Source organism: Scomber japonicus, chromosome 18 (assembly GCF_027409825.1).
Source record: "Scomber japonicus isolate fScoJap1 chromosome 18, fScoJap1.pri, whole genome shotgun sequence".
Classification (NCBI taxonomy): Eukaryota; Metazoa; Chordata; class Actinopteri; order Scombriformes; family Scombridae; genus Scomber; species Scomber japonicus.
The window spans coordinates 12,513,440-12,536,401 of NC_070595.1; the positions used below are offsets into that span (position 1 = coordinate 12,513,440).

Sequence of the window (22,962 nt, forward strand, 5' to 3'; positions counted from 1 at the left end):
TTTTACTAAATTTTATACTTTTTTAAATAAATATGGACTTCACAGAAACAATGTGTGAATGCAGTGAGTATTTGTTAAGACTACTATACATTTTTAAACTTAAATTGAGGCTTAGGTTAATGTGAAAATGTAACATTTCTACTCAGGTTTGTATATTAAATTTAACCAAAAAAAACTCAAGGACACACACACACACACACACACACACACACAGACAGTGGAATTACAGAGCTGAAGTGATACACATTTTATTTTGAACCAATGCAGCTACAGTTGTCCTCATCCAACAGGGTGTGGGCCTGCTGCGTTCGTTTGTTTAGATGCCATTAAAATACCACGGTGACTTTTTCCTACAAAAACCCATTACACAGAATAATAAGGTATACAGAAGAACAGTATGTTACAATAGTACAAATGATAAATTATATTATACAGTTATAATGCCAACGGGTTGAGCACGTATCCAATAAAAAAAAAAAAAAAAGAAAAGAAAAAAAAAAAAAGCAGCCTGCTCCCAGTACTATGAGAAGGGTAAATAGACAGACATGTAAAAGAATAGAGGCTGTTTATGCATATAAAGAAAGACAGTCCATAAGGTCGGTTAGTCCTCTTGATAAAAGCATAGTGAATACATAGTAACACACAGAGGAGCTCGCTACACACAGGCCACATTTTCACTGCACCATAGCCACGACTGTGAAACTGCTTCCAGGGATCAAGAAAAAAAAAAAAGTTCATCTGCAGTGTCTTCTGACTGTTTAGGAGTGCTGAATTTGTTCAAGACAGTAATAGTTGTTTTTTTTTTTGTGTTTTTTTTCCAATGCATCCATAACAAACTTTTACACAATCGCTGGAGTAAAGTTTAAAGGTCAGGCCGCAGTGAAATCAAGGCCAGTGAGAAAGTGACACGTCTTTGCTAGAATATTATAGTAGCCTTTCGATAAAGTACAAAATAAGTTTGCAAAACACATCAAGCGGCATGTCTTATCTTTTTACTTGTCCGACTCCAATTTTTGCATATATTTAGTAGAGATTAAAAATGTTTGCTGGTCTGCAAGTCTCACACCCATTCATTCAGGATCCCAAGCAAAAAAAAAGAGGGGGGAAAAAAAAGAGAAAAAAAATCATCACCACCCTCAGCATCATCATCAAAATCATTCAAACAGTTGGAGCCGCCCCTTTTGCCTGAGAGAATAAAGGTCTGCATTTAGTGGAAATATTAACAGGTCCTGCGGTGTAGCTATCATACCACAACAGACCAGGAGAGGGCGCCAACTCACACCAAGAGAGACAAACACTCTTTCGACAGTAAAAACATTGGCAGTGATAAACAGAACTGAAGAAAAGGGAGTAACAGTGGCCTAAAGAGAATAAGGATCTAAACATCAGGCGCAATTCATCATCTTCAGCTGGATTTCATCAAATGTAACAGAAGACGGACGCTCAGCTTGCTGTCAGTAAATGTGCCGATATTTAGCCAACAGTAACACTTTCTTACACAAACTTTTGAACAAATGGTAAAATAGCTCTGAAATATAAAAAAAAACAAAACAACAACGGGAGCCTGATATCATGAGCATCCATAAACTGAAAAAAAAAAAAAAAATGTCAGTGAAGTGTGACCCTACTGTTCAATCTACTCAAAAGTATGACATCCTCAGAAATCACAGTCGCTATGACTTTGGTAACAGTTGTGCTTCTAAGAGAAGAGAATTACATAGCCTACCCATAGGGTGAAAAAACTAGAATGACAGAAAATAGACAAAAGAGAATGAAGATGAATACATGGCTTAAGCTAGTACACAGCTCCAAAACTTAGAAAGGCTTAGCTATGGATTTACATCTAACGAGTAAATAACAACAAAAAAGTAACCAACAAAATTAACAACTGCTTGTTTACATGACCTGTCTCGCTTTCTTGCTGTGGGATTCCCTGGGCTATCAATAGACCAGTACAGGAACAACCACCGTTACTGTGTGTGTGTGTGTGTGTCTGTGTTTGTGTCTGTGTGTGTGTGTCCACCAGATAAAGTTCTTGTAGATAGATTAGCCACAGTAAATCCACTCGGAGGTATAACTCGCTTCACGATGCTGAGTGGCTGACGTGCCCTTTAAACCTGGAGCTTTCTTGTCAACACTGTCGCTATAGTAACAGTCGTTTATGTGGTTGCGCGCACCAACGTGCACACTTAAGGCTGCAGATGTCTACATTACCACTTGTTTCAACTTAAGGATCTTACTTGAAAACAGCTCTCTCTCTTCCACTTAACTAAATGAGAAATGGAAAAACTTGCTCATTAAAGTACACTTGGAAGCTAAACATATCTCTCATGCAAACTGTGCACGCACGCACACGCCTCCCTCTTCCCTTTGACCCTAAAAACAAAACAAAAAACAATATTTCCCACGATGCCGCGCCGTGAATTCAGATGGCAAAAATACTGATGCCATCGCAGTTCACGTCTTCTCTAAAACACACACCGGGGTGAGACTCCGTGACACAAACATTGACATGTGGCTGTTAGTATCTGAGCATTAACAGTACGCCTGCAAGCACACACGCACACTCAACAAAAATTGCGTTAACTCATCTTTTTCAACCCCTTAGGGACAAGGGATTCATCATCTCCTTTGATAAGCGTTCAGTGTAAATCCCGTAACCCCTGAGGGTCAAAGTTCATGTGGAAGGGTTGGGGAAAGGGCTGCGGTGAATTGAAGTGACCAGACGAGAGTTGTGACCGAGTGGTACCGAGAGCCGAGGCAGTGTGGGTCGTCTCGTCCTCTTTTTGTTTAGCGGGCTAGCCTCTCTCCCTAAGCTAAGGTGTAACGGTGAGCCCAACAGTCGCGGAAAGAAAAATTTTAAAAAAAGCAAAAAATTGTGCAAAATCCCTGCTTAGTAACACACACACACACACACACACACACACACACACACACACACACACACACACATACATACATACACACAGAGTATAAACACATCTGACTGTCTCTCTCATCCATACTCCAGTGTGTGAATTAAAACTCACTGGAATATACACAGTGTAAAAGTACTAAGATGTGCACGCGCACACACACACACACACACACACACAAACACACACACACACACACTTTCAGCTGACAGGGCTTATAAAAGATTAGCTCTACTGAAGAGATAAGATCCTGGCGTTAGTACAGTCAGACTCTCCTGTCACTCCACCACAGAAGAAGAGGAAAAGAGCAGTCCTAAGGGAGAGGAGGCGAGTGAATGAGAGGACAGGAGACACTAGGTCTGGTCCTGCCTCTGTGGAAAAACTGTAAACACCCCTGCTACTCTGTAAGTCTGTAGACAGATGCAAATGCTTTGTGGTCATCAACATCATCGTCAGATCAGTATGGAACACACAGGACTAGGCAGCTTGTAGCATTGAGAGAAAGAGAGAGACGCGGAAGAGAGTCTGATAAGATAGGAGGAAACCTGGTTTTGACTACGACCTGGCTGGGAGTTGGTTATAAAAGGGATACATGGGATAAGACATCTCCTTGTTCATGTTGAAGCTTTGTAAGGAGCCAAAGTGGAAGAGAGAAAAAGAGAGAGAGGAGGTTACTCTGGGTGGAAGTCATCCTCTCACAAAAGGAAGGGGTTGGTGGTTCCAGTGGGCTGGGTCCCGGCCTGGGGAGGCATGCTCATGAGGGGCTGAGGCATAGACATGGAGGCCGGGATGCCAACGCTCATCCCCGCACTAGTACCTACCCCTCCCATGGCGCCAGCCCCCATTCCGGGCACCATGCGGCCCATGGGGGCCATTCCTGCCAGAGGGACCATGGCGATGGGCTGAGCAGGCAGGGAAGAAATGGCCATGGGTTCAGCTATGGCGCCGAACCCAGCGGGCATGGGGCTGACACGCATCTGGTTGAGGGTTGGTGGAACTGGCTGGCTCACTTGGAAGGGGTTGGCATGGGCTGCTGGAGGTGCAGCAGATCCACCTAAATAACGCAATGGACAAAGAAAGCAATTCAGTGATACTAAGCTCACAGAGAATCAGTACTGTGTACAGTACATGTAGGTTTGAGTTCTAAAACAAGCAAAATGCTAATCCATACTTTCTATTACTTAAAATAGATTAACTATAACCAAGATGGCCAACCACAATGTACTACTGTAATTTTATGAAATAGCTATGATTCATCTCTCTTGCTGCTGAATTGATATCTACTATTGGTAGGGCTGGGTGAATGACTCAGTATTAAACTGTGTAGATGGGTGTGTCTGCCTGTGTGTGTTCAGACCTGCACGTGTATGTCCATGTCTTTTGGCTTACTGGCTTCACTGCAGAGCTAGCCAACTCTTATCTAATCGGTACAAGTTATCCAGCATGTTTACCTGCTTAAAACTCAAGTTTATATAGAGTGTAAAAAAAACAGGAAGTGGTAAGATTTTAGATTTTGCAGGCAATTCCTTTATATCTTTATATCTTCTCTTTGTCCTCCCACCTGTTGAGGCCAAGAATGGATTGATGACTGGTGGTGGCTGAGCTGGTTTGGTCACCAGAGAATCCAGATTGACCAGGGCAGCATTGGGACCCAGGAAGGACTCTGGAGTCTTTCTAGTTGGGTTTGAAGAGGTGGGAAGGGGGTCGAAGAGGTCCAGGCTGCTGCTACTGGCAAGGCTGGCTTGGGAGGGAACAGAGGATGCCACGCCCCCATCACCTGGGCAACAAAAAGCAGAATACTAGTTTTATTTTGTGGACTAGAAAGACATTGCTACCTGAAATTCTCTTTGAGAGAACAAAAACAAACATTTGTACATCATAAAAAAACATATCCTTATTGAGTTTTGCACTGCATTGGCCACTAAAACTGGTTACAAAGGGCTCACCATCTTTTTTTTTACTTTTTATGTTCATCTTTAAAAATACAAATTTAAAAATGAAATGCAAAAAACATCACACTCGTCACTGCTCTTGTGCATACAAACATGAGTACCCACCTGCATATGAACACTCACATTCACTAGGAAAGACAACTGAGTTGATGCAATAAAATGATCAGACGATGCTATTATGAGAGGACATCAGAGGCAGACAGCCTGGCTGTTTGTTTTTTGGCGGCATTCAGACAGCAGTGGAGAAAATCATTAATGCACTCACACACGGACACGCAAAAACCCAGCAAGACAGCTGCCACACACAGACACACGCACACAAGGAAATGTCAAAGATGGAAACTGCCTTCTCAGAACAGGAACTGAGATGTAGCAGAGCCAAAAAAAGACTCCAGATAAGACAGGACCAGTGAGCATTAACGCATTATGAATCATGTACATTTCAGCCAAACACTAAGATTTATGTAATTTATTCTGCAGAAGGCTGCTTTCTTAACATTACTAAAGTTTTTGTCCTTTAAGCACCATGAGGTGACAAGGTGGCTTAGAGTTTCAAGAGTTTCTGGGAAAAAGTCACCTTGTACACCTGTGTTTGTGTTCCTTTCACTTTGTCCTTGACTGTATCAGGAGGTGTTTGTGTTAAGTTGAAGCAAAAGTCTGACACCAATGTCACCCTCCCACTCTCACACACAGACTGCCAAACCACATGAGGAAAAACACAGAGGCCTGTGCCAAACTGGAACCATCTCACAGACCCACCTGGTTGAGTTGTTATAGTTTTTATTCAGACTTTTCAAATATTTGCTGTTGATTCAGATGAACCAGATTGTTTTAAAGAGCAGAGCAGATCTGAGAGAGGTTCCACAAATGTGATGGCTCAGGTCTAATAATATATTTAGCAGTGCACACATAAAAGCTGAATCAGATTACACACCACATTGATATGGGACCAGACTAGTGCAAAAAGCTGTTTCTTCCACCATTACATATGATTACTGCAGCATTTCATTGCAGTTCCAGTGGATAAGTATCAGTCAATTAAACATGAGTGCAATTGTTCTAACACTCTTTGCTCAGGTCTGGTGATAATTACATATAGAGACAGGACATGTTTGTGTCTGTGCCCTGCAGAAACATTGTCTCTGCGGACTGGTTAACTTTTAAGACACTGAGGAAGAAGAACACAGACTCCGTTGTCAATAGAGAGACGAAGACAGGGTGAGTACCGGTGGGGACAGAGGAGGAGGAGCGCAGGCTGTCAAACTCTGAGAAGTCCTCTTTGGACGTACCGTTCGATGCACTGAAGAGGTCAAAGCTATCTGGAGGGGGGGAAAACGTATACACACAAACAGAAACACACACATACACACACACACACACACACAAACAGAACAATACACAGGGTACACAAATGCACATAAACAGACGGCAGAAACATGCATACACATATAGACAGATGGAGACAGACAACACAAATATCAATGAGTATGGACATTTTGGTAAATTAATAGGCAAGTGATCATTATAAGCATATGAAAGCATGCAGATGTGCATCCATATCCACATGACTGTTTGTTACTGTATACTGTATGTACATGGGCATGAGTTCTCCAAAAGCCATTTATACTCAAACACACCATTACAAGACAGACTAACTAGCAAAAAACGTGTCAGGTAAAGTTGTGGTGGTAACTGGTCAATTTTGCGAATCCCCTTGGTGTTGACTCCAGTGGACAATACATATTTTTAAAAAGCTACATTTCCCTGATGGTCACCTGCGTTGGAAGCCTTGGGACGAGTGGCTGCAGAGCCCCAGGGGTCAGAAGCAGGAGTAGAGTTTGGTGCCCAGGGATCATGGCTCTTCATGGGTGGAACAGAAGGAGAAGCACCCCATGGGTCCACTGGGGCTGCTGGCTTAGGGGCAGAGCCTAAGGAGAGGGGGGGGGTTCAATGTGGATGAGGGGGGAGCATGCAAAATAAAAAGGCCAGATTGAAAAGGAGGAGCAGGAGGAGGGACAGAAAAAAAGAGAAGGAGCAATGTGAGGAAGGTATAAAAAAGCACAGTAGTTTCATGCAGGTTCAACATCAGGCATGTATCTGATCTGACCTAAAAATGCCAATCAACTCTCCCTCTTTAAACAGCTAACATTTACAGATCTAACTCTCCACAGCCTCCCGCCAGGTGTTGCCATCTCTCTACACGTCCTTCCTTCACAATATCTTCCTCTAACATCCTCCACTCTCCCCTCCTCACTGTGCAGTAATGCTGCTGGGCCAGCAGAGCTGCATTCCTATTAACAAAGAGTCTCAGTTCTAAGAGCTGCAGGTGGAAAACAGAGATCACACACACACACACACTCACACACAAAACCGTGCAACAACACTGACACTTCCCCACAGCAACAGCTTCTGTGCAGATAATCATAACTCCTTTTCAGTTTGAGTGTGTATGTGTGTATACCATAAGGCTGCCAAGGGTCTGCTGATTCAGCACCAGCTCCAGCTCCAGCACCAGCTCCAGCCCCAGCCCCGGCACCGGCCCCGGCACCAGCACCAGCACCAGCACCAGCACCCCAGGGGTCAGCAGTGGCGCCAGGCTCTGGGACATCCATCAGATCCATCAAAGATGACTGTGGCTAGAGAGAAAGTGGATAAGAAAGATTGAGACACGTGTGACGGGAATGAGGGAGAATGGGACCAGTAAAGACAGAGGGGGAATAGAGGAGGAGGAAAGTCCATCTGTTGGTCAGCCATTATTCTCAACAGCACAAATAATATTCAAACATACTGATGATGGTCATTACGTGCTGAGAAAAATCACGAGCTATAGTCGTACAGCCCTACTTCTTCATTACTTGTGCTCTGCATGCCCTCAACTCTAGTCAGCCATCTATTCAGGCAGAATAATGATGAGTAAACTAGGCAGTCTGCTGCCAGTTCGAGGCTTCATTACTGCTACTGAGGGAGCAGACAGGGTCAGGCTAAATAAAGGGTCGGGGGAAAGACGAGATTATTTCAGAAGCATGGTAATGGGACAACTGAGTCACTCTAGTCTCCACGCTGTTGAGTAGTTTACCTCTTTCTTCTTCTTGGCCAGTTTCGCTGAGCCTGGACCTTCTTTCTTACTCTCCTCCAAGGCCATCTGTAGTCTCAGGTCATCTCCTCTGCGTATGCGCTCCTCCTGAACACACACCCAGAACCCAGTGAGCACAGGCAGCACATGTGTGATTCCTCCAATTCATATCAGAAAGTAAACCTCAGTCTTGCCATTGTAGATGACATGATATTTGCAGAATGATTTACATTTTATTATTTGGCAGATGCTCAAATCCAAAGTGACTTAGAGGTGAGGGAAGACAATTAAGCGTTAGAGGGCAGTGACTGAAAAAGCCCTGGTACAATCCCTTTAGTTTTAAACAGCTGATGACGATATACTATAGGGACAGTGCCTTACACACAGATATATTCATACATCTTGGGTGCAGTTGCTCATATTATTTTCACTATCTGATCTTATTTACAAAACACTAACCCAAGCTAGTAATGTGTGAGACATAATTTTGTCAGTTGTGTGTTAAAATCAAGTAGTGGTACTTATCTGCCTGTTGGATAAAAATCATTTCACTGCGTCTCTTACTACTGTTTTCATTTATGGTGAGCACTTTCAGTGTGTTCAATGCCACTCTAGTAATCAAATTATTCCCAGTTCTGGCTGTAATGTGATTTCAGATATGTTCATTGTTTTCTTTTTCAGGTTTAGGCGTTTAGATGCTGATAACAAAAATTATTAACTTGCCATACTAATGTTTGATAGGCTTTCAAAAAGGTTTTTAAGTATGTGTAATTGCAGGGGAATAACCAAGGATTAAAAAAGACTCAGTTTTACTGCTGTAACCAAGGTAATTAAATGAAATTGACTTCAAATGCACAAAGTTGCAATCTTCCTTTAAAATATATATTTTTTTTAAATAAAGACATTAACACCAATTCAGGTAAACTATCTGCTAATTTCAAATAAATGTGCACAATGAGAACACAGTGATTTATGCTATGCCGTGTTAGCACACATGTGATCGTGTATGTGTGTGTGTGTGTGTGTGTACCTGCTCTGCAGCCTCTCTGCTCATGGCCAGAGCCAGCTGAAGCTGTAGTTCTTCCTCTCCACTGGTCTGAGGTCTGGCCTGCTCCAGCTCTGAGCCAGCATTGGGAGACGTGGCTAACAAACACATTCAGAGTGTATGTTAACATCGCATCACATACTGTACATAATTGTACTGAAAAGCTGTGTTGTTGGCTATGGACATTTTAAAACTAGTATAAAAAATACAATCACATATTATGAAACAGTGTTGAATAATAAAGCAAGACACATTTGAATGTGTATCTGATTATAGGCCTTCAGTGAGCCTGTGAAACATGAGTCAGGAAAGGTCCATTCAGCTTATTGGATTAGATCAGGCCATGTGGCACAAAAATCAGAGACCCTGCACGTGAGACAGACACACACAGACACACACAGACACATACACACACAGACACACAGACACATACACACACACACACACACACACCAATCTGGCCAGCAGTGAGGAGTTGCAACGCCAAAAGACACTCATTAAGCAATCCAAGAGTGTATGTTTTAATTGTAAGTGTGACTGTGTGTTTTTCAGTTTGGAAACAGTAACCTCTCAGTTTCCGTGGGAGGTGAGGCGTGGGAGGTGATGACAAGACATTGACATCACCACATTACCCTCACCACATCCCCTCCACAATTGTCTTTACTTTCGAAATAATGACACTTTCAGCTTCACCACACAGTCCAGCAAATGTAAATGTTTTTATAGACTGAATAAACTGTTTTCTATGACTCAGTTTGATTGTGACCATGAAATATTTCATCTACAAAGCTGCTTTATTCATTAGAAATGGATATGAATTCAGAAACACAATGGTTAAATTGTAAAAAAAAAAAAAAAAAAAAAAAAAAAAGACAAAAGAAAGAAACACAACAATGACGTCAATATGTGTACATGACATGGGGAAACAATGATTGCGACTTTCATAATTAAACACAACTAACTTTGAAACCCTCATTTTGACTAACATCCTCCCGCTCTGTCAAGACATCTTACAGCAGTAAGTGTCATCAGCAGGTTTTTGATAAACATCACACAGTGAATTTACCACTTCAAATGTTTCCATGATGATAAAACACTAATGGTACAAAATGTGTTCTATTAGTGGCACCAAAAAAAAAAAGATTATATTTATACATGAATTCTCCAACATTTCCATTTACACTGGAACAGTGAAATGCTCGGCCTTTGAATTCTTCTTGAAATTAGTAACCATCTGAAACAAACTGTTACCAACTTTATTTGTAGAATAATATAATATAATAAAAACAAAAAATATATACCTATCCTGGTGTATACTAACTAAGTATAACTATAAATAAAATTCTGCATGACCAATGAGCATTGCTCTGTATCCATGCTGTGTCCCAGGGGAAGGTGAGCAGAAGTACCAGGGGTAGAGGTGTGTTTTGTTAGCTGCTGGGACTCAGCTACAAGGCTGCCTTAAATAGACAGTGAGTACAGCTGTACCAGACCATTGAAATAGACAATGTAACTTTAGAATATGTTTGAATGATCTCATATAATTTACAGTATGCAGAAAATAACTTGTGAACTCTATTTTGAAAGCAAAGCTGTGGCATTAAGCTACAAGTGGTATTACAGTCAGCTTTTACCATGAAACCTATAGAGACACTAAACTGCCAACACTAGATAGTAGAGAGTCAAGCAGACAAATAAACACATCTCAAGGCCAAGTCAAATACATGCCAGTTTCTTGCCTACTTCTGTGGGAATGGGCCATATATGGATAATCACAATTTCCTGGCATTCCTCACAGACACTGCTCTGTCTGCAAGCAGAAAAAGACACATTTTCCACATTATTCTTACACCGTTTCCCGCTTCTGTGTCAGCTGTTTAATCCAGTTGTTTCTTATGTCTTCATCTTCATTTTCTGCACTGCTAAGTTTCATGACTACCTACTAAACCAAAACTTACAAAACCATTCCAATAAAGTTAAGACTCTACCAGCTGAATGCAATTCAAGCGATGAACAGATGTCTGGAGGGACTGAAATGGTCTGATGACCGCTTGTGTCATCTGTAGTGCATTTATGATGTGATAATAGCTCGCTGAATGTCTATCCCAGGGTGTCAACCACTAACCACCCCCACATGTGCAGCCACTTTGTCTCTTGTCTGACTGCTCTCTCCTCAAAATGTTTAGTTAATCAAAACATTTAAGAAAAAATAAGTATTAAAATCTGTTTATTTCAATATTAACACACAACATACATGTTTATGTTTAGTAAAGAATGCAGTGAGCTAAAGAACAAAACATACATGAAACTACTGAAAAGGAAAATAATTAAACCACATTTAGGACATTTTAATACCCTAGATCAAACAAATTTCCGACCTTTTCAGACACTTTGTGGAATACGCTTGCATGGCCTTTCATCACACCCTGCCTGAGCAACAATAACCGGAAAGTTTGCCTGGAATCCAAAAAATCCCTCCTGGCAACGCCCACATCGACAGCCCAGCATAACTCTCATTGGCCGGCCTCTCCTTCAATTTCTCAACTGATGACTCAGCTGCGGGAGCTTCCGCTTACATGCAGTAATGTGGGCCACACACACACACACACACACACAAGTAAAAGACGAATGGACATTCCACACAACACGTAAGATCCACCTAAGCTGAAATCACACGCATGACAACAGACAAGATGCATACACACCCATAGGCGAGCACTCACACGGAGCCGCCCTGCTGTGTACAAAGGGCTTGGGGTCAAAGGGTGACAGGAATTCTTCCCCTCTGTCCCTCTCTCCGTTACCCCACTTCCTGTGAAACTTCTTTTTAACTCTCCCTCTCTCTCTTTCAGTCCATTTGAACTCTGCATTTCATTCTCTGTTGGAGGAGGGAACTGGGTGCTAGTTAGAAACTACAACAGAAACACAAGAGTACGGACTACTTATCACCTCATAAGTTTAAGGACCCCTTTTATTAGAGGGGCAACGGATCACAAAACTCACAGTTAAAATCATATCACAATTTGGAGTCACAGATCAGATCTTTTTTCAGATCACTTTTCTGTTAAACAATTACAGAAAGTAACTTTTGCCCATAATGAAAACAACCATCTATATGTCCAATACTTAAATAAAATCTTAAAAATATATAAAATACTCAATTAAAGTGAGACATGAGGCATGACACCTTCTTCTTTAAACATGGTAGTGATCACATCATCAAAACTTGATGATAACTTAAACCATGAACAAATGTCTTTCCCTGAAGCTTAACTTGTTGAACGAGCCACCGAATGAAAATGTACTGGGGAAACATCAGTCAGCAGCTAGATAGCTAATAGTCACAGCTAATTAAAACGCATGTAAAAATGTCTCTTTGGACCCATTAAATGTTAGTTTGGTCATTGCTCTTCAAAAATCCCTGTTAGCCACACGCTATCTGTCCATGAGCTATAGCAGTTTGTTTACTTTTTTCCCAATGATGCATTCAACATCATATCTATTTTTTCACTTGATCTATGAGTAATTCACTCATAATATATTCCCATTTACTTTATAAGTATGAACTAATGTTCACTCTCCATGAACAGAAAGGGACAGTTCTTCTCTAGCTACTTCTCCATGTCATAAAACTGCTTTCCTTGAAAAGTCTGTCACTGTTCCTACATCTCTCTCCCAAACTCTGTCTCTGGAGAAATGACTGTATCATTGAAAAGTGGAGCAGATTTCTCTGTCATGTGGATGATAGAGGTTGGGGGGGGGTGAACTCTGCTTCCTCTTCTGTGTGTCTGTGTGTCTGTGTGTGTGTGTGTGTGTGTGTGCTGAGGAATGCGGCCCTACTGCAGGATTGCAAACCAGAGACAGAACAGGGGGAGGGGCAGGTTTCAGGATGTAGGCCAAAGTTATACCAACTGGGACGCAATACAGTATAATGGAGTATTTCTCAATAAATGTACTGTGTAAAATAAATGGAAAGTTCCCTGTGTGTGTGTGAGTGAGTGAGTGTCTGGGTGTGCGTGTGTGTGCGTGCGTGCGTGTACAGCTTATGAGGTCATAATAAGCTTGTACTCACAGCCGTGGTAGGAGGCAGGTGAGCCCTCGGACCGGCCGTACTCTTCGCTGTAGGAAGTGGAGAGGTTGGGCTGAGATGAGCCTCGACCAAATCCCATCTGACTGCTCCCTGTGGATACCTGGGCCATACGCTCTTTGGTCTTCAAAGCCTGAGACCTATCAGAGCAAAAAAAAAAAAAAAAAAAAAAAAGTATGATCAATCAAATACGTAGTGAAGTAGTACTGAATTAGTCTTTGGAGGCCTATAGAATCAGAATTTCAATTCTAAAATGCCACAGCAAAATCATTAATGAGAATTAAACATGCTGCCATACAAATGATGAAACATCCCCCTTCAGGGCAATTAATATCATTCTGGAAATTATGCAACATTCTAATGTTTCTCAAAGTCCACCAGTGTCTGTGATTCTATAAGACAGACGGAGATGGATGAATAAACAAGCAGATTAACATAAGAAGACCAGCAGTGGTGTCATCTTAATCACAATTTATTTAAAATTACTTATTCAGCATCTTCCAGTTGTAGGAAGAGGGAATTATAGAAGTAGGCAACTCATCCTCCGAGTGGTGTTTGTTTAAGACTGTTAATCTGGGAAAGACATTAAATCTGCAACCATTTTTCCAAGCGTGGTTCATTTGTTTGCACTTCTTGGCAATACAAGATCCCTTACAAAACAACAGATATGATATGGTGTTGTGTCAATAGAACCAATAGGTGGGGAAACACAATGAGCGACGTATCCCGACTCCCAGTGGGAGTCTTACTTACAGTTGTTGTTGGTCACTGTGAGGAAGACCATCATTAACATACTGGCACTGTCCAGTTTATAGAAATGATAGAAACTTTGATGTATACGGTTTCTCTTAAAGTTACACTAATAAAGGCAGGAGTATATTTTGTGCAATAACTAAATAAAACAAGCTCGTTCCTGTGGTATGATTTATGGTATGTCATACATTGGCAATATGCTCAATGGAAATATTTCATACCTATATCAAATAGGTATGAAATATTTCCATGCCTCATAAATCAGAAATTTTCTTTCAGCCAGCACCTGGTTGCTAAGAAAGTATTATAACCTGAGTATTACGTATCAAAATATAAAACAATCTGATGTGGTTCAGTGTGGAGATATCGCGCTCCAATTTTCAGTATGCAACTGTGTGCCAAATATTTTACGAGTTACAGACCTCTAATAATGTAAAACAATCCCTGAAAATTTCAAGCATCAAGCATGAATTGTTGAAAAATTATGACTCTCAGAAACTAAAAAAAAAAAAAAAAAGGTATAAAATTTACAAAATGTATGAAGCAAATCCAAGATGGTCAAGTTGGGTTGGTCTGTTGATTTGACCTGGAATTAACTTATGTGTCAGCAATAAATGTGTACATGTACATTAAATACATGTTGATTTCTTATCTTCTGTTTCTTCTAATCAGACGCATTAAAAATCTCACCTCTCTCCTTTGAGGCGGTCCTCGTCTTTGAGTAGCACCACTAGCTGCTTGCTCTTCTCCCTCACGTTGATGCCCTGGTCTTTGCCGTCCCTGTCGATGTACTGGAAGTCCTTCAGCGTCTGGATGGCGAAGATGTTCTCTTTGCACTGCAGCGCCACTCGCTCCGAGCCCGTCTTGATCAGGTAGTCGAGCAGGGTGAGCGCCTTGTAGACGTGGCGCCAGTTCTTGCCGTGGTCGTTTAGCCGCTTCCAGATCATGCTCATGATCTCGCTGAAGGCCACCACGTTGTAAGTGAGGTCGGCGATCTCGGACATGAGCGAAGACGACGGGCCCCAGGGGTCGTTGGAGGTGGCCTCTCTGACTTTCTTCTCTGCGTCAGAGTAGTTGTTCACCATGTTCTTCATCTGCCGGCGGATGGTGGAGCTTGGCATTGTTGCGGTGGAGTTGGGACAAGCAGAAGAAATGCGATGTACGCTCTCACACAGGAGAGAGAAATGACGTTTGAGTAGAAAGGCTAAAAAACACACGCACGCACATACACATACACGCACACACACATACACACACACACACGGAGGATGTGCAAATGTGTTTGTATGCTTCAGGTGAAGCTAGTGTTAAGTGTCTGTGTCCTTTCTCACAGCACGTCGGCGGAGTGTGTAAGTGTAACTCTTCTTGTCTTCAAAGTGTGTGTGGTGTGTAGGTGTTTTTTGTTTAAGAGGCTTCTCCAGGCCAGTGCAGTGTTCCTGAGTCCTCCAGAACAGCGTCTGTTAAAACCATCTCCACACACACAACGCTGGCTGCACACATGACCACGCCATCACCTAGGACAGACAGACAGATAACAGGTTAGTGCGACGAGGAAAAGAAAAAAAAAAACTGATATTTGGGAAGTAAAATGAGAGGGGAGAAAAGAAATGAAGCACAGATCACATAATTTCCTCATTCTGATCAGTTAATACCCACAACTGCATATGCCAACAGATAGCTATTCATTTTAGCACTATGACACTTTTAATGTGCCAGCACTTACAATGACCTCAGTAGTCATATTTTAAGCACGTAGTTGTTTTTTTTAAATATAACCTACCTTTCATTAGAGAGCCATTGAAAAATAAAATTAATCAGCCTAAACAGGCGCCAAAATATCTAGCAGAGCCATGGGTCTAATCTGAGTTTAATTCTGTGTGTTGTAATCCTAATCCACACCACAACAATAAGAGACTTCATGAAGATAATTTGGATTTATAGTGTTGACTGTAGTCCTTCCTTTTTGAAACTAGACAAAACAAAAACAGCCTTCATATTTTCACACTTAGATAAGCAATTTCCATGCGGTAGGCACTGAGAGAGCCTGCCTCCTTCATGTTAAAATAAGGTCAGGGCGGTGTGACCAAGAACTGTGTTTCCACTTTTGTAATTTTAACACGAGTTTACAGTAATCTGACTCGCCTGCGAATTAAAAGGTGGGGTGTTGAAAGTGAGGACTCTTAAATTTGTGTGGTCGCGCCAATCTCGATGCTTTTCAGAAAGTTCAAGCGGGTGAAGTTGCTCATCGGGTGGGCTTTGGAAGCAAGAAATGGGTGCATAAAACACAAAAACATTCAGAAGAAAAACACATTACCGGAAACCGATGAGAGAGTCAGAGAGATGAAAACAGTATAAAAATAATAATCAGAATCGCAAAAGAAGACCTACAGTACACAATCAGTGTCTCACAGGGTTAATATATTCTAGTTGTAAGAAAAATATCCAAAATCACAGAGAAAATTCATATCAGTAATAATAACTGGATCCAATCAATCTACAGGTTTGAAAATGTGATGCTGCACGTAATGTAAAATGTTCATTAACCGACGAGCCATCATCCAGCAGGTGTAACAGAAATATCTTATTTCAAGTAACACCGGTGTCTAAGGTAGAGGTATTAATATACGGTTTATCTAAAATACAATTAGTTATGCAGTTATTTATTTATTTTTTTTTTATGCTTGCGAGGTTCACACTACCTTTGAGGAACTGCAGTAGCCCGTATGACAGAATAGTAGCAGCCATGTTAGAAGACTAGAGCTGAGCTGACAAAGGAGGTGAGGTGAGGAAGGACTGGATCGAAGCCAACCTTCATGGCAGTATGGTATCAGTTCATTATATTTTATATCACTTGTTGCTGTATGCACTTTAATGGTGAACACACTGATTTAAACTTTTATTCATCATCATCATCATCATCTAATTTTTTTAAAACATCCAACTACAGCTCATTAGCCAGAATTATTAGTGAAACAGTTTTTTTTGTGCTGCAGTGAAAAAACGAAACCCTTCTGTTTCCTGCAGGCAGTCAGGACACCTGCTGACAGCTGTTTTATGCTGATTTATGATCGCTGAGAACCGGTTGTTACGACGTGCTGTTCAACACGACTGAAATCACAATTGTTCACAGCAGTTTCAAACAGCTTCACTCAACGATGAGCGTCACAGAGGACCGGGGGGGGGCTTTCTACCTGCATGCTACGGCTGAGCGGTGCGCTGCAAAAACATTCCAGGTGAAACTTAAGCACTAAAATTTCTGCAGGTCTGAGTAATTGGATTATTAAACTACTCTGACATTTTCCACAAATAAAGGAAGATTTCCCAGACATGTAGTATCCCTCATAAAGAGTATACAGATTATTTGTATCAATACTAGTTTAGCCTGAGGACATTGCTGATTTAAGCAGAAATTGATTTACTAATTCTCAGACATTTAGACCCTAATGAGTCTTTATCTGTGTTCTTCCCACAAACCAGAGTATTAACATTCAGTAAACGTCTATGAGAGACACCAGAGCCATCAGTGAGTAAAACTGTGTTTCCATCCTTTGGTGCGTGGCAGAGGAGATAAACCATTTCCAGTCAATGATGACTGGTGGAGAGACTGATGACTCCTCTGTCCTGTTTCTAACAAACCAGCAGCGCTGCTACTAATCACTTCCTGACTGACACACACATACAAATGGAAAGTGTGTGGAGACTCACAGCTGTGCAGCCTCAACATATAAATTATGCAAACTCTTTATTATGCAAAAAGTCTCTTCAGTAAAACAAAGTTATGAAACACACGTTTACTGATGCGTTTGCTTCTTTGTCTATTTAGGTCGTTTCCTTGAGTCCTGAGGTGCAGGCTGTTTGGAGAGCAAATTAATCATTTCAGTGCAATCTGATATTGTAACACAGCTCAAATTCAAACATGCAGGATCTCCTTAGCTTGATCACTTAGCCAGATTACCATGTAGGCTGGTCTACTACTAATATAGCCAGAGAAAATTTGCCAGGACACGCACACGTTCATCTCTCACACTGCTGTCATGCAACATTGTCACACACATAAGTTACAAACACATCGCATCTCTTTTGAAATCAGTGTTGTCAGATATAAACATAAACATGGACTTTCTGAAATCATTTTGTGGCTGCTGTTCCTCTACCTGTCATCTAGGGCGGCCTGTGATGACTTATCCTATTCAGTAATCTGATCCCTGCACCGAGCATGCACCAACATGCCCCACAACCGAGTGCACAAACAGAGCGAAAACGTTGAAAGTGATTAGCTGTTGGTCCCATCTCTGTATTGAATGCAACAGTTTCAAGTTTTTCAATCTCCAAAAAGTAGCAAGTGATACAAGTACAGTTACTTGTGTGTGTGTGTGTGGAGCTTCCTGCCTCACAGTGCCATGGAAAGACAGCTGGGGGGAGGAGGGGGGGGGGGGGGGGGCAAGGGTGAGGAAACGAGGAGTGCTTAGGGATAAGAAAACAACTTGGCATGTCCCGTAAATTCACTAAACACCAATGAAATGTGATTCCTGTGGAGCGTGACCCCCCCGCACCCCCCCCCCCACCTCCCCAAGCGTTCCCTCGTCACCCTGCATCCGCATGAATACAGCTCAGACCTAATGACACATCTGCTGCTATAATCACCTATTCACCCTCAGCAGACAGGAGGAAGAGAGGAGAGTCTGTCTCGTCCATCCCACCCCCTCCCAAACCCCACACCCCGGAACAACCCCCCTCCCCCCCTAACCACAACACACAGCCGGCCCGCCTTCCTTCAGCCCCTTCTTGTGCTGAGATCACTCGAGCCCCCAGGAGAGACGGGGGGGGGCACACACAGGACTGGTGTGTGCAGAAATACATATTCATGTGCTAGTGCAGGTTTCATTATGTCCATCATCATTCCTGCCAGGACGCCTTGTAGCTGCTGGAAGAGGGGAATAACCATAAAAATCACCGAGTCTGGGGTCTCCTTCTTGCAGCTCCATATAAACTCACACACCCATCATCTGCTGCCACCCTTCCAATCTCTTCCTGTCTGTGTCTGACCATCTCAGACTGACACATGTTGACAATGAGCAAACAAATGAGGACAATTAAGCCGGATGAGTCCTGCTCTCTCATGTTGCTTCCCTGTTTCAGAGACTTGTACCAACTATACAAAATACATTAGCTTGTTGTTAGTGAACTAAGTCTGTGGTTTGGTAATATGATAATAGAGATTTTCCCCCTACTCAAATAGTTCCCCCTCGCCCCCAATAATAGCATTTTTACCTGTCTTCTCAACCATCAGGCTCTCAAATTCATATAGATATTCATAATAGGCTTGGTTGATATCATAATATTGTGGGATATCCAGATTGTATGATCCTCAATACTGTTAAAAATACAGACTCCGAGTAAGCCTGGACTTTACGAGAAGCATTTGATGGCAGCGTGTAATCCTCCCCTCCGACCACAATGTGGGTTGCAGTGGCAGAGGGGCGCTATCTGCATTTCCACTCGTTGACTCTGCAGGAAGTGAAGACTGCAATAACAATTCAAAGACTATAAACCGCGCTGAAAACTTGAGATATCCATGTCATGTTTGTATTAAAAGGACACTTGCAAGACTTTTTTTTTGTTCAAGCTGATATTCAACTGCTGGCCCACAGTAAGTTTGTTCCTGACATTTACTCAGCCGTTTTTCTGCTGTGATACTGGATGGATGGATGAAACTAAGTGTTCATTGCTTTACTTCTGAATTTTTGCATAGTACTTCCACCTAAGTGCTCAGGTGGTGGCTTGTGGGTCAGGTTCAGGTGGTTGACTGATGCATATTTATGCAGGTCGGGTGGGTGCAGGTGTTAAAACACACTGACCGGCGCATGACCATTAAGAAATGTCATACATACTACAATGACTTCTTTCATCAGCTCAGCTTTTACAACTTTTTTTAACCCAAATACCATCATATACCTTACACACTGGTACAATATCAGTACGGTATGGTTAAAAAAAACCTAATTCATGCCTATAATGATAATGAAGGTCAGAAGGCTTATGAAAACTACACACGTGTACCTATTATGACCTCGGACTTGGGCTTGGTCCAAGCTCAGCCAGAGTTTTTGAATGGGTAAGAGAAGATAAATGGCCTAGCAAATACATCACATGCCCAACTATAACCACACCACCTCCACAGGGCAACTATGACAACATTGTAGTGTGCATAGTTACATGCAAAGTCAGAAAATTCAAATGAAGCCTGACTGTGGAATCCCGTTTTAACCAAATGACATACTTGTGAACTAACAGATTACACTGTTATCTGATCTGGTCTTATGAGGAATGGCTTTTATCATAGATAAAAATAACTGCACTATGGTATGTTAGTATGACGTCTACATTTTTTAAATTGATTTTCAAAAATAGCCACCAAAAAACTGCATTGGACAGACCATTGGGGCACTTTTCACTTGACAATAAAAAAAACAATAAAACTCATCTAGCAAAGCTTTTTCCAGAGCAAACATCATCATAGCAGCAGTTATCACTCTTTATCACAAAGTGACCTAAAAAACACATCTCAACACAATCACATCAGGTATGTAACTCGCAACACAGACTGACAACACATCCATCTAGTGTTGCAGTGAGTGGTGCTTCGGTTACCAACTCATGCAGAGGCATCTACGACTGGGTATGTCAACACCCCAGCTGCAGGGACATTGTTGGGGCTGATCTCAGCATTTTGGGACGGACCACATCAACAGCATAAAAGCCAGATCAACTGCAGATCCTGATTGCTTGGAACCAGTGCGCCAGCCATCAAAAACGCCCGGTGGCACTTAGTTGAAAACACAGGAACCAACCGTGCAAATGCCCTGCCAGCTGATTGATGACAATGACATATACAACACAATAAAAAATAATCCAGTATTATATTGACAAATACTCAAGGACACGAACTGGGGTCATAAAATATGTGCCTGCAACAGAACCGCGTCAGTGGACAAGGATAAATCTGGCTTGCCCCAAGGACTCGCAGCAGTTGTCGATGTGCTGCATGCTGCTGCACAGCCAGTGTAGACAAGACATTTTAGAGACAAAGAACAGGACCAGTTATTAAAACAAGCTTCCCTCGTCCAATTCAACATTTGAGCAGTATGTGAGACAACACAATACTGACTTCAATGGTCCATAAAGGAGAGAGCAAACTCTCTGGAAACGCAAGAACATATCAAGTTAAACCTATCCTCTGTGTGTGTGTGTGTGCGTCAGTGTGTCTTGGCAAAACCTGTTAACTGTGATTAGTACACTGAGAACAAGTCTACCTTGCCAGGCCCACACAGCAAGGGTAAAGCTGATCTGGAGATAGAAGGCTTGCACAACCATAGTACCTCTTACAGTGTGTGTGTGTGTAGGAGGGGGCGGGGGGGGGGTGAAAAAGTGACATTACGTTATCCAGCCGGTTCCTTCACCATCCATTAATTTCTTTAGAGTTTAAGTAAGCACAAGCAACATACCAGGGATTAAGTTCCAACATGCCAAACTAAGATTTGTGTCAAGACAACAATGCCACTAACGCATGTTGCAAAAGCTCTGAAGTGACAGTGAGGTGTGATGACCATGCCTGAAACCATGAGGAAAAGAAAAGACAAGTAGCCACCTTCTGATCAACATGTCACCCAGCCTTTTGTCCTCCGTGGACAGCCCAGAGAGACAAAGCCAAGTCAGGGACGGGAGGAGGACGGTGATGATGCATCTGTCACCCACTGTGACTGACCGATCATCCTGACAATAGACAAAGCCCTGCCCCTCTCTCACACCATGTTCATATGGGTTCAGTCGAGCTCTAATAAGAAAGCTCAAATCCCAAAACACCGGCATCTCTAACCACGCTTGATGCAACATTACATAAAAAAACATTTGCCTTAATTTTAGTCTTTCAGCAAACATTGATGCCTGCCTACCTACACACGGGGGGGTTAGCCGATTGGATACGGAGTGAGTGAACAGACAGCGCCCACACACCGTTAATGATATACCTAAAAAACCTCAATTAGTACATCGACGTCAAGTTCTGCATTGTTTACACACAGATGCCGTAGCTAACTAGGCAGCCCTCTCTCTCTGAACGAATGGTGCATCAGTAGTTTTTTAGGAAAACCAGAGAATTAACGTAATGCCGCTCAAAAAAAGAAGAGCAAACAAATCACTGCCTTTCCTTTAACTGGTGTGATTGGTAGCACATTAGCTATAGTAGCTTTAGCTAACCATTTGTTTATGAGATAACCAATTCATTCAATTGACCTGTCTGAATTGCGAAATGATGTTGGGTGTAGCAAAGATCTCAGTTAGTGCAACGTCACTTTAATGCAGCAGGCGGAATAACAACTAGCTCACTGACGGTTAACGCACCGCTAACGCTAGCAAGTTGAGAGCAAACTTGTTAGCTAGTTATCGTTAGCTAGAGAACAATGTTAACTTACTTGCGTTGATTTAGTTCGTTAACTCTACTCGTTAGGAAATGTCTAACATGGCTAAAGTCTATTTACTGGCATATTCGGTATTGTTCAGTTTTGTGCCACTGATTCTGACAGTACGCTAGGTTTTCCAGCCATTGAATAATTTCTAATACGCGATCAACACTTGGCTTTGAAAAAAGTTGGATCAAAGCTAGTAGCGCGTATGTTAGGTTAGCCAGCCTCATAACTTATCTCCTCAGAAGCCCGGCTTAAGAAAACTAAATCACTGAACTGTTCCGCATCTAAATGTCAGACTATTCTCACTATTTACCACACTCACAATAAGTCCTACGTATAAATACACAACCATTTCTGTCAGCACCCAAGCTTATTTTCTGTGCCAAGACAGCCACTTAGCATGCTAGGCTAGTTAGCAATTCTTCAGCTAGTAGCCAAGACGGGAGCTCGATGGAGACATCACCGGAGCGAGCAGGATTACAGGACACCCTGGAAAAACAAAACAACTCGACTGTCTCCAAAGCCGACGTCAACTTACCATATCTTTTGCGCTACGTATGTTCAACTGATAGTCCAGGGCTATGTACCCATAAATGAGTTTCGCCAATTCCAAGGGAAAATCAAGATAGTGTACTTATTTCGGCGTCCAAGGAGCTTGTTGCGCCTCCGCCT

At 42.1% G+C, this 22,962-nt stretch overlaps 1 protein-coding gene across 4 annotated transcripts; it reads right to left on the minus strand.

Annotated features, from left to right (window-relative positions):
* Positions 1 to 3,083: 3,083 nt before the first annotated feature.
* epn2 (epsin 2) lies at positions 3,084 to 22,962 on the minus strand. 4 transcript variants are annotated; one of them, XM_053338800.1, is made up of 11 exons: positions 22,829 to 22,962; positions 14,516 to 15,339; positions 13,058 to 13,212; positions 8,971 to 9,083; positions 7,944 to 8,048; positions 7,329 to 7,503; positions 6,643 to 6,795; positions 6,157 to 6,186; positions 4,973 to 5,008; positions 4,477 to 4,692; positions 3,084 to 3,969 (listed from the first exon to the last, which is right to left on the minus strand). In XM_053338800.1, the coding sequence occupies exons 2-11, from the start codon at positions 14,944 to 14,946 to the stop codon at positions 3,611 to 3,613; spliced, it is 1,773 nt and encodes a 590-aa protein (XP_053194775.1). In that variant the 5' UTR covers positions 14,947 to 15,339; positions 22,829 to 22,962; the 3' UTR covers positions 3,084 to 3,610. The 4 variants fall into 4 exon arrangements, with proteins under 4 accessions (XP_053194775.1, XP_053194776.1, XP_053194774.1 ...); XM_053338801.1 differs by lacking the exon at positions 4,973 to 5,008; XM_053338799.1 differs by lacking the exon at positions 4,973 to 5,008 and having other exon boundaries at positions 6,094 to 6,186.